Raw genomic sequence first — 15,170 nt, 5'->3', positions numbered from 1 at the left:
ACTAAGTTTGCACATGACGCAAAGGTTGGATGTGTTGTGGATAGTGTAGAAGGTTGTCGTAGGTTACAACGGGATGTAGACAGGATGCAGAGCTGGGCAGAGAAGTGGCAGATGGAGTTCAGTCTGGAGAAATGTGACATGATACACTTTGGAATATCAAGCTTGAAGGCAGAGTATGAGGTTATTGGCAGGATTCTTAGCAATGTGGACGAACAGAAGGATCATGGGGTCCAAGTCCATAGATCCCTCAAAATTGCAGTGCAAGTTGATAGGGTGATGAAGAAGGCATATGGTGTGCTGGCCTTCATTAGCTGGGAGATGAGTTCAAGAACCGAGAGATAATGTTGCAGCTCTATAAAACTCTGGTTAGACCACACTTAGAGTATTATGTTTAGTTCTGGTCATCTCATTATAGGAAGGATGTGGATGCTTGAGTGAGGGTGTTTACCAGGATGCTGCCTGGATTGGAGAGCACGTCTCATTAGGAAAGGTTGAGTGAGCTAGGACTTTTCTTTTTGGAGTGTAGGAAGATGAGAGGTGACTTGATAGAGATGTGTAAGATTGTGAGAGGCATAGATAGAGTGGACAGCCAGCACATTTTTCTCAGGGCAGCAATGGCCAAAACCAGAGGACATCTGTTTAGGGTGAATAGCGGAAAGATTAGGGGAGATGTCAAAGGTAGGTATTTTTTACGCAGAGAGTGGTGGGTGCCTGGAACGCACTGCCAGGGGTGGTGGTAGAGGCTGATACATTAGGGACATTTAACAGGATCTTAGATTGGCACATGGATATAAGAAAAATGGAGGGTTATGGGCTGTGTCGGAGGGAAGCGTTATATTGATCATGGAGTAGGTTTATATAGGTCGGCACAGCATCGTGGGCCAAAGGGCCCATACTGTGCTGTACTGTTCTATGTTCTATAACAGATCAATCTACATATACATGTAGAAAACGCAGAAAATAGATCAGTCAGCACTTGTAAAGAATAACAACACAGTAATGTTTCAAGGATAACTATCTTTCATACAGAAAGATAAGATAGCCTTTTTGTTAGGATTGTAGAAAAGGAAAGGTGATATACAGTTTTGAGCTGAATGTTAATATGTTGAATGACATACAGATTAGATAATCAGATAATGCAAATACTTTAGAAAACAAAAGCATGTGTGTCTAACTAAAGTAATGAAAGAAACATGGGAAAGGTCAATATGTGGATAAAGGCAAGAAAATATAGCAAATCACAGAAGGAATTCCGAAAGGCGCAAGAGATCTGAAAAGTAAATTAAAAATACTAAAACATAGAACAGTACAGCACAGGAACAGGCCCTTTGGCCCGTAATATCTGTGCTGACAGTGATACTACTTTAAACTAATCCCATCTGCATGCATATGATCTATATCCCTCAATTCCCTGCCTGTTCAGGTACCTGTCTAAATGCCTCTTAAATGTTACTATCATATTTGCTTCCACCATCTCTCCTGACAGCACATTCCAGGCACTCATGATACTCTGAATAAAAAAAAACTTGCCTTGTAAATCTCCTTTAAACTTTCCCCCTCTCAGCTCAAACCTATGTCCTCTAGTATTTGACATTTCCACCCTGGGAAAAAGACACTATCTACGCCTCTCATAATTTTACTTACTACTTTCAGGTTGCCCTTCAGCCTCCGACGCTCCAGAGAAAACAAGTTTGTCCAATCTCTACTTATAGCTAATGGTCTCTAATCCAGGCAACATCCTGGTCAACCTTTTCTGCACCCTCTCCAAAACCTCCACATTCTTCCTATAATGCAGTAACCAGACCAAAAATGACCTAACCAAAGTTTTATACACTTGCAACATGACTTGCTAACTTTTATATTCAGTTCCCTAACCAATGAAGGCAAGTATGCCATTATTCTTTCCTTACCACAGTATCTATATGTGTTGCCACTTTCAGGGAGCTATGGACTTGCATTCCAAGATCCCCACGTACATTAATGCTCTTAAGGGTCCAGTCATTTACTTTATACTTCCCTCTTACATTTGACCTCCCAAAGAGTGACACCTCACACTTGACTGGATTAAACGCCATCTGCCATCTCTCCACCCATATTTTCTACAGGTCAATATCCTGCTGTATCCTTTGACAACCTTCCTCACTATCCACAACCCTGCTAATTTTTGTGTCACCTGCAAACTAACTAATCAGCTCACCTACATTTTTGTACAGATCATTATATATCCCAAACAACGGAGGTCCCAGCACTGATCCCTGAGAGCTAAAATGAGAAACAATAGACCAATACCATTGGCACAGATTCTCTTTCAGGATTGACAAAGAATCTATGTCCATAGTTTCAAAGCATTTCTCTTTCCCCAGTCATTGACTGACCCAGTCTACATTACTGTGCATTGAACAAAATAGGGGCTATATGGGTCATTTCTAAACATACAAATTAGGAGCAAGAGAGGGCCACTCAGCCCCTCAAACTTTCTGTACCATTAAATAAGTTCATGGTTATTTACAGGGGCAACTTACAGTGTCCAGTTAACCCTACTAACCTGCACATCTTTGGGATATGGGGGGCAACTAGAACCCAAGGAAACCACGTGGTCACAGGGAGAATGTGCAAAGACAGGACCCGAGGTCAGGATTGAATCCAGTTCTCTGGAGCTGTGAAACAGCAGCTCTATCAGCTGTGCCATTACACATCCCTTGCAAACTCCACACAGACAGGACCTGAGGTCAATTTTGAACCTAGGTCTCTGGCACTGTGAAAAGAATTTGAAATAAAATTCTAATATGATTAACAGCATTAAAGCACAAATAAATACTTTTTTAATTAAAATTATTAATATAATAAAGCTCTATCCTCCCAGCCTCCAGGCTGGGACTCCCTATTCAGTAGAATGGGGACTCCAGTCCTGCTTTAGGTCCAGCTGGTGTAGGATTGATGAGGTGCATTCCCTAGCATAATCTTGAGGAATCCCAGCATGACACTGTTCAATTGTAAAACTCCATGTGAACTCCAGTGCAGAGTGGAGTGATGGATGTGCCAGCATTTGTCACTCAGCACAACCCAGGTGTACAGTGGATCCGTGTAAGTTCAGGACCTGCTCACCAAACAATGACTGTATGATTCAACCCAATATGTGATTAGTTGAATTTCATCCAACATTGTTCTGGTTAAAATAGTCTTTGATTCAATTTTTTTTAAAGAACTGAGCCATTTTTGTTTTGTTTGCTTCAATGCCTTGGAATAAAAATTAGCGGATAGCGTAACGTTATTACAGCACCAGCGACCTAAGTTCAATTCCCACTGCTGCCTGTAAGGATTTTGTACGTTCTCCCCATGTCTGCGTGGGTTTCCTCCCGGTGCTCCGGTTTCCTCCCACATTCCAAAGATGTACGGGTTAGGAAGATGTGGGCATGCTATGTTGGAGCCAGAAGAGTGGCGACACTTGCAGGCTGCCCCCAGCACATTCTTAGCAACACAAAAACACGAATTTCACTGTGTATTTCAATGTACATGTGACTAATAAATAAATATCTTATCTAGAACTGACAATACGTTTCTTACTGTCAACAGGAATTTGACGATGCTTCATTTTCTCAAGAAGAACTAGTTGATGAACCGGAGGTGAATTTAAAGTTCTTGAACTTAGATCCCAGTCAGGCTGACAATGCAGCTGAAGTTTTGACAACTGAGACATTAGCAAGAGATCAATGGACCCAGAATAATGAACAGCAGCAAATGTTGGTGGGTGACGAGAAAAAAGTGAATCCAGGAATTTATGAAACAGTTCATCAGCAGTATATGAATAATCAGCTGGAATATTATGAACCCTCAGACTTAACAACTACAAGTACAACTAATAACCAACTTCTTAATACCTCACCTTTATTTCAATATAATACAAATGGCGTAAGTATAATTTTACTGATGTGTTCTTACATAGATAGAATCTCTAAATTTACGGATACTCAGACTGTCTCACGTTTATTCAACCTAGTTTGTAAGCATGCAACAAATTTATGTAATTTTGCGTAGCATCTTTATCAATTTTCCTGAATTGTAAGTGTCCTCAGTTACTTAGGTAGAGAAGTAAAAAATAGAATCTCAAAAACTCAGGAGTTGCTTGATTAATAAATACCATTATTTTCTTTCTGCCATTCTAGTAGTCACGTGCAACAATATGTGATGTTGACTAGATTTGACAATCATTTGGTTTCTAATAGTTTTAGACAAGATGAGGAAAAGCCATATTGGTGGAAATCCACTTAGTCATACCATACATACCATATGTATCTGCTGAAGGAAGGTCAGGTGAATTAAAATATTACAGGGACAGGCATTATTGTTTGCACAAAACCTTGCTTTAGAACTTTTATGATTATTTTAATGACTTATAAAGTATCCCACATTTGGCTCTGTTCATGCAACAGCTTCTTCCTTGGTCATGAATAAACAAAACTAATGTTTCTATGTAGTTATATTTAATGCTCTTTCCCCTTACTTCATTTTCTCCAAGACCACATCACCTCACCCCTTTGCTATCCTCCGCCTGTCCTCTACATTCTCATCTTCACAGACAGCAATCCCATTATGCTGGTCTGGTTAAAAGTTACCACCAATTTTGTAATGGGCTGAAAAGTGCTAGAACTGGCCTACTAACTCAATTTGCCACCTGCAAAAATCATTATTTTTCCTTGAGTGCAATCCTACATTTCATTTTCCTATGCTCTGTCATATTTTTTCCTTTTCATAATAAATAATAAAGAAAAGCTTGACATGCTAATGGGATCCGTGTCAATTTTAATGATGAATGCTCACTAATTGCTAAAGGATTATTGTTGTTTATTAGAGGTTCAGATAATGGTACAGATAGTTTTAATTAATGTAATTAATTTAATTGATATCTTCAAGTCCTAGAAATTGACTAAAAATATTAAGTAAAATAAAAAAAACTAAGTAAAGAAAAATAAACAAGCCGCTTACCTTGCTCTCAATTTTTCCTTAAGTGTTGTAACTCCTTTCAGATGATAGGGCATTGCTACTTTATGCGTGCCTTAGCTGGTATAAAGCTGAGGGACCAGATGCAAATGCCTCTGAATTCCAGCTCATCTGACTTCCATGTTCCAATGCACAAGCACAGAAGTCAGAACTGAGTTGACTCACAAGGAAGTCTTCCCTTAGGGTTCTCTAAGGATCTGCTGCCGACAGGTGAGCATGATCCAGCTGAGTAACTACAAGGTTCCTGTGCTGAACAACATTATTGTACTTTTCCAAAATATTAGATGATTTTTTTGAAATTATAAATTCCTTGCTTTGGATACGTGTCTTCTTTAAGGAAAAGGAAGATGAGTGAATGGAGATGGAGAGGATAGAAGCCAGAACAATGCAGTATCAGGAACACAGGCAACACTCAACATATGCTAATATCTATGCTACATGGTCCACAGAATGTAGAATTTCTGTCTGGATTTCTTATTGAACTATCTGAACTAGAATTATGGGAAATATACAACAAAGGAGGGGGCCATTCAGCCCATCATATCTGTGCTACTTGAAAAAGAGCCACCTAGCTTAACCCTATCTTCCAGTACTTGATCGGTATCCCAGCAGGTCATGGCTCTTCAAGTACACATTCAAATACTTTTTAAATGTGGTCAAGGTTTCTATCTCCAGCAACTTTTCAGGCAACATTCTCACTGACTCTTGGGAATCCCTTTCCCTTCACCATTCAAAGTTGAGAAGGAACATTCAAGATGGCACTGAGAATTTCATACCCATTAGGATCAGCCAGAAACCAAGCATAAACAGCAGAAGCAATTCGTCCTTTCATAAGCTATCTACCCACCTGCCCTTTCAGGCACCTGCTGTCTCATCTGTGACAGTTTCTGCAGTTCCCACAGTCACTTCCGATCCCACAAACTGGTGTGGAAGCAAGTCATGCTCAATCATGAAGGACTGCCTCAAAAGAAGAAAAAGAAAGGTTAAAATCTCTCTTCTGCTTTTTGACCCTTCTGTAAAGAGAAAAGTAGATCCTTCCTATTTACTCTATCAAGGCCCGTCATAACTTTATACACTTCAGTTAAATCGCCTCATAGCTTCCTCTGTTCCAACTCCCAGCTTCTCTAATCTTTCCTCATAGCTACAGTTTTCCAGTTCTGGCAAAATGTTTGTAAAGCTCTGCTGTAATGTGCTGACAAAGACCATTGGTCTAACTCGTGTTGTATACAGTTCAAGCATAACTTTCGCTCTTAATGGCAAAGACATAGAATAGAAAGGAAAGCATCCCAACTACCTTTTGAACCACAAATTGATCTATCTGTTATGTTCAAGAATCTTTGGATTTGCACCCCAGGTCCCTCTGCACCATTCATTAACTTCCCATTCATTGTGCATTCTGTTGCCTTGTTGTGCCTCCCCAAATGCATCACACATGCTTCCCTAGATTAAATTCCATTTGCCACTTCTCTGTTCAACTGACTGGACCATCTATAGCTTCCTGAGGTCTAAAGCTTTCCTCTTCATTGTCAATAACATGACCAATTTTTGTATAATCTGTAAACTCTTTTATCCTACCCCCCTCAAACTGATGATACATTATTATTTTAATGAAACTGAATTATGATTTCTGAGGTGATATAGACAGCATGAACCTATTTCTGAGGCTTGTTAACTTACAGCATTTTATATACTGTAAAGTATGTTTTGGGGAGTGGTTTCATTTGGTTATACACCAGTTCTGTCCATTGTGTATTTCTTCATATCAATCAAAAGTTATCAATTTAAATGTTACTTAATTGTTGCATTGAAATGCACTTTAAACTTGCTACACAAGACTTCCATTAAGAACCTGAGGATAGCATTAAAATCAAATTAACAGCACTACATTCTCACTGAGAATGAATCTTGTTTGAATGTCAGTATTTATTAATGAAGAATATGTAATTTAGTGGTCTGTATAATTATTTAAACTATTTCACTACTTCTGTTGTGGGAACATGAAGTTTATATATGCTAAAATTATCAGCATTGTGAGCCATGAATGAAGTGACTATCGTAAGTGGTATTTCAAATTTATATATTCTTCATTTTGAAATTATCCAGATCTAAATTTTGAGCTTAGAGTTAATTTGCTTATGATGTACAATGATATACAGCATTTTGTCTTCTTTCAGCATGAAGAGAAGTTCAATGGAAGTTCATTGTCTTCTTCTACAAATAGGGCAACCATTGTCCAAGCAATGGTGCCAGAAGATTATGAAAGAACTATCACCATAATGAGAAATGGCCATGATCTAGGTACGATTAGATTTAAATAATGCATGGAATTGTGGAAGATTGCTACCATATACTAATTCAATCAATGTTTTAAAAGTATGCAAATATTTTCTAGAAAACCCTCAAAGATTTTCAACAATTTTGCTGTATTCACTGCTTCAAAAAGCTACAGTAGTATTTCAAATAATATTCATCAAGAAATTGCACCTAGTTTTCAATTTGTCCATGCTCATTGTCATCTCCTGGATTATGACAGACACACCTGAAAACTCACTAACATTTCACCATGCATTCACATCAGAATGTACTGAAAGCATCTCAATTATCAGCCTCATCTGTGTCCTTTGAGAAGGATGGATTTCCAGAGCCTTCCTCAGGCAAGTTCCTCATCAGGTTCCCTGCAACTTGTGCCAGACATGGGTCAGGAGTTGTACATGCGAGGGACCCTCTACCTTGCTGGTAGCCTTCCTCCTGTTCCTTGCTGTCTTTACTCAAGTGGAGATGAAGGACTTTGCATATTCTTTTCATTGTCTTATATTTAGAGAGAACTTCTGCAGTGGGCATTAGAAGTAAAATGTCAAAAATAGGGTCAAGGTGGGTTATACAGTGGTGTAGATGGAGTCGCAATTGGTTTGAGTGAGTATGAATAGTGGTATTTCTTCCAAAACTCACTGGGCATATCTTGTGAAATCATTCCTGAAATAGTATATTACTGTGACCACGTCCTGCCACCCTCTTGGAAAGCCAACTTTAATGAATCTGTGGCCCTCTGGTACAAGGATCTCCCTCCTTTTAACCATGATTTCGATGTCCCTCCGAGTGGAATGTGTCTCTCTCTGTGCCATTCTCTGTTGCGCCCTCCCTTTCCCTGTCTCTCTATGCTGTTCTCCATCCCTTTCCCTCCCCCTCCCTCCCTCCCTCTCCCTCCCGCGGTCTCCCTCCCTCCCTCTTCCACTTGTCATTTAGCATTAGGACAAGTAGCATCTGAGCTGCCTCCTAAAATGAGAGCTTGCCCCATTAAATATATGAATTTGGAGCATAATCCCCAGTGAACGTAATAATAACAGGTGAACGCCTTATTTGGGATTCTTTAGATACTAATGAGTTGGTAGAAATTTTGAAGTAAATATTTTCTATGGAGTCAGAAAAATACAAGGGCCACCTTCCATGCAATATAAACACCAGATTGATTACTTTTTTTGAAGTATTACTTTTAGGATTCTAAAATAATTATCTAGAGTACTTAACCCTCAACAAATTTACATCCAAAGATGCTAAATATTTAATTAGAAGAACATTACAAAAATAGCATCAGTAAATCATGAGATCTGATGAAGGCTGTTAAACTAAAAAAAATTATCTAGGTTTTATTTGACTGAGTTTGCTTCCCCTCCTCACTCAACTTAACTTTAATTTCTCCATGAAGAGTGTCTATGAAGAGTATGTAAGTATCTACCAACAGGGCCCTGAAAGCCAAGGAAATAAAATCTTTAGTTTTGTGCTCTGCGTTTCCTGAATTTGTGTTCCAGAGGGTGCACTAATGAGCACTGTATTTCAAGAAGACTAACTTAAAATCACTGCAAGGGTTATTTTGCATTGAATATATGACTAAATGCAACACAATCCTAGAAGTGCATCTGTACAGTGACACAAAATTAATAGGATAATTTAACACATTTTGCATGTAATTCTGGGAGAGTTAACCCCATATGTGTCTTCAACCCCATATATTATGAGGACATGAACTTCTTGATCAAGGTCTTTATGTACGAGTCCACCCCAGGTTACAAATGCCCAACTTATGTACAGCCCATACATAAGAATGAGCATTTGGGAGAACAGTGGGGTGGATTTGCCAGCTGCTGTGGAGCTGCAGACATCTTTCGCCAGGTGGGAGCACAGTTTGTGGCATTTATTTGACAGCTGTAGAAAAAGTTGCAATTCATTGTAATGGATGCGAAAATGCAATGCAAGTATTCAGCAATAAATAATTGCTAGATATGCAATAAATGTCCTAAGTGCTTTGTTATAAATTCAATAGGATTTTTACATCATTGCAGTATACGCCATTGTAGGGTGCTAATATTTGATGTTGGAAATATTGAATCTTTTAAATGTAATGTTTAAACTTTAATCAAAGTAATTTTAAATGGAAAATTTCATTGGCAACTATATATGGAAAAAATGAATTAGTTATTTTTTACAATTTACAATTTCAGCTGTAATTGAAGATCTGTGATACATTTAGCCAAAGATTAAATTATATAAATGGGTCATCACATTGTAAAGTTATTTTACATTAGTAATTAAGTTCAGTAGGTGAAGAAATTATTTATGTGCTTTTGGAATTGCTTTAATCTCAGATTTACCGCAAAATAAAAATTTTCTTCAAAATTAGTGTGAAGAACAAATAATTTTCTGTTATATGAATCTTGTTATGTCAGGTATGATTAAGTGGAGTAGCTCACAAGCTGGCGTAAAAACTTGATTGGACTAATCTTCCTCTGCTGACAGCAAGTATCCTAATCTAGAACCTGTAAATATGGTGTCCTGCTGGTGCCGGTCATCAATTTGGGATCTTGTGCATTTGGGAAAGTGAATTTCAGGCGCTTTCCCCACTAATACTAGGCCTTGGATATGTGCCGTGGGAAGGAGGACAATCCTTCATGGCTTGGAGTGGCTGTTAAGAGACATGTGGAACAGGGCAGTTCACAGCTGCTCCTCCTGGCTTCATGTGAATTTTGTTTTTAAGAAGATAAACTTTACTATTAGGTTTCCAACTTTTACCAGGCTGCGTGGCATGGCATTTACTCCATTTTGGAGAAATTCAAATTCCCTGAATCTGTGTCCTAAAACTGTGGATTGTTACCTCCTTGTTAACGAATGGACTGAATCACTGAAAATTTTCAGAGCCATTCCTTATGGGATGGAGCATGATTTCGCAAAATTGGTCTCAGTTCCCATTTCACATTTGGTTAGAAAAGAGGACACATCCATGATCACTCTTATCCTAATATCTGTAATGCGCTGTATTGCAATGATCTTTATTTTTTGTCTTGTCATAATTTTTCCTTATTACATCTAAAATCATTTTTTAATATTTGTTGGACATTTTTGCTAGTCTCTTGCATAGGATATGTAATCAATAATAATGTATACTTCAACAAAATTATTGGCAAATGATATTCTGCAAGTTATCCTGTCACGCAGACAGAATTGGTAAGGAAAGTCTTTCAGATTTGCCTCTCCTCATCATGGCCACTTCTGGCATTTTATGCAAACGGTGAATTTGGGATATGTTTGTCAAATTGAATGAATGGGAACAAAAAATAAAATTAGTAAGATGATGGGTGCAAGCAATATGTTTGATATCTTGCACTAATTGGGATAGCAAAGGAAAATGTTAAATATAAAAGCTCCCCTGAGATCAGTCATTTAAAATAAATATAAATTCAGTTTTCCTGAACAGTTTGCTGCTTTCACAACCACCCGCTCCCCCCAGAACCTTTCTCTATTTTCCTCTTGGTAACTCATTGATGGGAAATAGCCTAACCTTGGAATTTTAGATGTAATGGCTATTGAAATCCATTTTGTGCAGAAGGTGCACCAGATTCAGCTGAAATTTCCTGTCCTAATTTTGAGAGGAAAATATGTAGCCTACTTTCTTCTCCAGTTGCTCCTAGAGAAATCCAAGATTTCTTCTTTGTGATTATTTTAATTCTGACATTGGCCTACTTACTTGAAATGGGAAATAATGGTGTTAAAATCATGCTGATTAGATAATCTGACCTCCTATTTGCTCATGTTTCATTTACAAGTGCGGTATTATCCTTTACTTACCATGTAATTGTTCTTACAGCAAACTACAACTTGTGCTTGCAATAATACTAATGTTTGTAGTTTGTGCCATATGCTATTCCTGGTCATATACAATATCATTAAGTCATAGAGATATGCAGCATGGAAACAGACCCCATCAACCCACTAAGTCCACACCGACCATCAAGCACACAGTTTTATATTAATCCAATCCTAACCCATTTTATTTTCCCCATATTTCTGTCAACTCACCCCTAGATTCTACCACTCAACTAGACACAAGGGGCAATTTACAGTGGCTAATTAACCTACCAACAGGCATATTTTTGTGATGTGGGAAGAAACTGGAGCAACCAGTGGAAACCTTAATACTGAGAATGTGCAACTCTACACAGACAGCACCAGATTGAACGCAGAAGTAATTAAAAATTCTCACATTTATTTTTATTATTATTTTACTTGGGCTAGGATTGAGCATAAAAAGTGATCACAGAGGACCTGGGGCAATCATCAAAAACATTGAGAATGAGGGAGCTGCTGAAAGAGATGGACAACTCCAGAAGGGGGATTATATTGTTGCTTTGAACATGGAGCCCTTTAGTGGTCTAAGTTCTACTCAGAAGCAATTAACTTTTGCCAGTCAAGCCATCAATGAAGAAATCATGTGAGTATTTCTCTTATATTTGTTAGGTATTTTTTCCCCAGTTTGACATTGTTAATGTATTTTTGGTTTGAATATTGTAGTGCATATTGTCTCAATTTTGCAACAATTTGATATTATGATTTTGTTATTAATCTCAGCAATATGAAATGGGTCTGACTGCAAAATAAATACATTTTATTTTTGTGAATTATAGCTTTCCTAACCTTGACTTGCTTATAGAACTCTTTTTGGCAAAGAATCTTTTCTGTACATATTTCTACCACTAGTTAAATAAATTTGCCTCATTCACTAAGCTTTCAGACATTATAAATTCAAGTTAAAAGCAGCAAATATGAGCCAAGTGAGTGGAGGTTAAATTAAAAACTGATGAAGATATTGCTGAAGGAAGACAATCATGCATTATGCCTCATTTATTTAGGATTTTATCTGAAATGTTGAAAAAGTAGGAGTGTTATTTGTGATTTGTTGGACTGCATCAGCTGTTTCTGTTGGAACCACTGGTGCAATGCCAATGAACCTGAAGTAAGTCATGGACTTCCATATGTGTTCTGTGAACCATGGAAATCTGGTGCTTGCAGTTTCTGGAGGCTAATTACTTAACTTCAGTTGCAATTCTTCTTAAATATCTCTGGATGTCAGAGCCATTTAGAAATTATTAAAATCAATGACAGCTTTTGAAACTAACCTATCCCTTGTCCAAGTTTTGTTGAAGGTCAAATTCAAGGGTGTTTTGGGGCAGGATCTCCACCAGGTCTTGTCATCATCCACACCTTGCTGTTAGACCCCGAGCTACACAGTGCTAACATGATAAGTCCTCCACATCAGACTTGGCATGGGTAGACTATTTGCAGAAATTTCATGCTAGGAGACTGGGCAGGTGCAATCTGAACTACTGTCAATTTAATGTCACAGTCTCTCAAGGACAAATGCTACTCAAGAAGCAAATCTCCTTTAAAACACAGTTCTTGGTAATAAAGGCATGAAGTTTGTTTCTTAAGGCCACCATCCTTATGGTGACTGGTCAGTTCTTAATACAAGCCATGAGACTGCCTTGTCCAAAGGGAATGTTCTTTCTCTTTAACTGATTGTTGTCAACTTGACTATTCATACTCAAAATATATGTTCCAGGCCACTTCACTCAAAATGTTACTTAGCATTGTCTGCTAACTCAAGCCTTAAATACACATAATTCTTATAGTGTAATCCCCTCACTAATTTAGATTGTTTCTCATCCTCTCTTATTAATAGCCCTTACTATAACTTTGACAAACTCTGCAATTATTCTTTTTGGCTCAGTAGCAACTTTTGTTGAAATACATTCCTGCTAAACAGCCTGATATGTTTCTCCAAGCTAAAACTTTTACAAAAATACAATATTGTATCGTTATTAGAAGAGTTCATTCACTTATCTATTGTCTTTCTCTTTGGTCAATAATAAATTTTGTTGGTCTTTAAATTACTTATTTCATAGTGCTTGGTTGCATGCAAGTGTGCTGAAATAATGCATGTTAAAAATTAATGAGGATAAAAAGGATTACTTTGTGGAAATTAGTCATGGTGAGATGTGATATTAATGTATTCTTTAGTGCTTGGTGCTTGTGAATACCCAGAAGAAATAATCCACTTTTGCATGACAACTTTATACTGTTCCTTGCTATTAACACTAACTTTAGCCCGCAATTATAAATTGCAACTCACTCTCAGAGCTTTGACTTTCTCAAATGATTGCTGCTCATTTATGAGTCTTGATATTGATTATAGGGAATGTCATGGCTAATCACAGTGCAGTCCACATGCATACCTTTCCATTGCGTTAATACTCAGGGGGAAGAAAAAACTAATTTACTTCCCTTCCATGATTTCTGGGTGCTGCAGCTAATTTTCACCCATCAACCCCACCTGAGATTGGGGATTCATTGTGACAGTTCTGTAAGAACCATCTACTTTGTAACCCTAACTGAGCTATTTATTTAGTGGCATTTGTGGAAACCAGTATCTTGCAACTGGCCAAGAAATGATGTTTCTTTCTCTTGATTAAAATTGACTTTTAAATGACATTTCTTTTTTTGGGGTTGTGGGGAATTTAGGATTACTTACGTACCGGCAAAGGATGTGGATCACTATAAAAGTATTGCTTCAAAGCAAACCAAATCTAGCAGTGCTACAAAATTGGCAACGGAAGCCAGGATGAAAGCTGCTGCAAGGTATTTACTTTATCATCTTCTATGTATTATTAGTCAACATATTTTTAATACTTCTGGATGGGCTTCCAAAGTATAAAATTGCAAGCAGTTTTCCTCTGGAAATAAACCTTATAATAGTTTCAGCTTTTTTAGTTTTGTATTCAAACTTATGAAGCACTGCCAATATTTCTCAACTTGGCAATTGTGGGAAAGTTCACCAATAACTTTTAAATGTATATTTATGGAAATGTTTGACTAGGTTAAGGATGGTAATGGAGTTTAGAGAGCAAAGCTGTACTCGGATATCTAGGTGTTATCCCATCTTATAAGCTTATGCATTTATTTACATTTTTATAATGTAACTTTAGAGAAGATTTAAGGACACTTGTATGATATGAAATAAGTAAAGGTCCTAAAGGAAGTAACTTTGGGCTAGGATTGAGCATAAAAAGTGATCGCAGAGGACCTGGGGCAATTATCAAAAACGTTGAGAATGAGGGAGCTGCTGAAAGAAATGGACAACTCCAGAAGGGGGATATATTGTTGCTTTGAACATGGAGCCCATTAGTGGTTAAGTTGTACTCAGAAGCAATTAATTTCTGCCAGTCATTGTTCTCTGAATTGACTATAGCATTGATTTTTATGGGAATTGTTTAATTTGTCAACATATCTGCAGTGAAACAAGATTGAATACCGATCTGTGCATTTGAAATTTGTACATTATTACAACTTTTCCACACCTGAACATTTACACAAAAGATAAATGCTTCAGTTTACCTTTGGAGAAATATTAACCAAAGATTTTCACAGAGGACGTGGCATGATGCTCCTTAATAAAACGATGTTTCTCAGTAAAATTGAATTTGTATATCACAGCGCACACACAAAATATATTTCCTGACCAGCTTTGGACCTAAATTGTAAAGGATTAAATTACAGTGTTGTAATGATTAATATGGCACTGTTGGTGTATTGCGATGAATTCTTGATGATCATTATGTAAATGTTTTCAACAAACATTTGTGTTGATTAACTGTTCAAAGTCATGGTGGGGTTAGACCAGTTATATTTTTAAATAGGTCCTGTGCATGCACATTTCTTGATGCAACCACAGTCATTTTAATTGATTTAGTTTACCTATGTTCTATAAATGATTTAAAAGATCATGTCCCCATTTGGCTTGAGCAATTTTGCGAAAACATATTTGTAATCATTATTTTTATTTATTG

The 15,170-nt window shown here is 37.4% G+C and overlaps 1 protein-coding gene across 7 annotated transcripts in view; it reads left to right on the top strand.

Moving 5' to 3' along the window:
• The window catches only part of patj (PATJ crumbs cell polarity complex component), a 226,077-nt gene that overhangs the window by 77,827 nt on the left and 133,080 nt on the right, over positions 1–15,170 (top strand). For all 7 annotated transcript variants that reach the window (XM_052011643.1, XM_052011644.1, XM_052011648.1 and 4 more), the window contains 4 exons: positions 3,574–3,909; positions 7,173–7,296; positions 11,563–11,758; positions 13,846–13,962. In XM_052011643.1, coding sequence (XP_051867603.1) covers positions 3,574–3,909; positions 7,173–7,296; positions 11,563–11,758; positions 13,846–13,962 — 773 coding nt within the window. The remainder of the gene's footprint in view (positions 1–3,573; positions 3,910–7,172; positions 7,297–11,562; positions 11,759–13,845; positions 13,963–15,170) is intronic.

Source organism: Pristis pectinata, chromosome 3 (assembly GCF_009764475.1).
Source record: "Pristis pectinata isolate sPriPec2 chromosome 3, sPriPec2.1.pri, whole genome shotgun sequence".
In the NCBI taxonomy this organism is placed as follows: Eukaryota; Metazoa; Chordata; class Chondrichthyes; order Rhinopristiformes; family Pristidae; genus Pristis; species Pristis pectinata.
The sequence above is the reverse complement of the archived record's forward strand: the minus strand, read 5'-3'. Positions and strand labels throughout refer to the sequence as shown.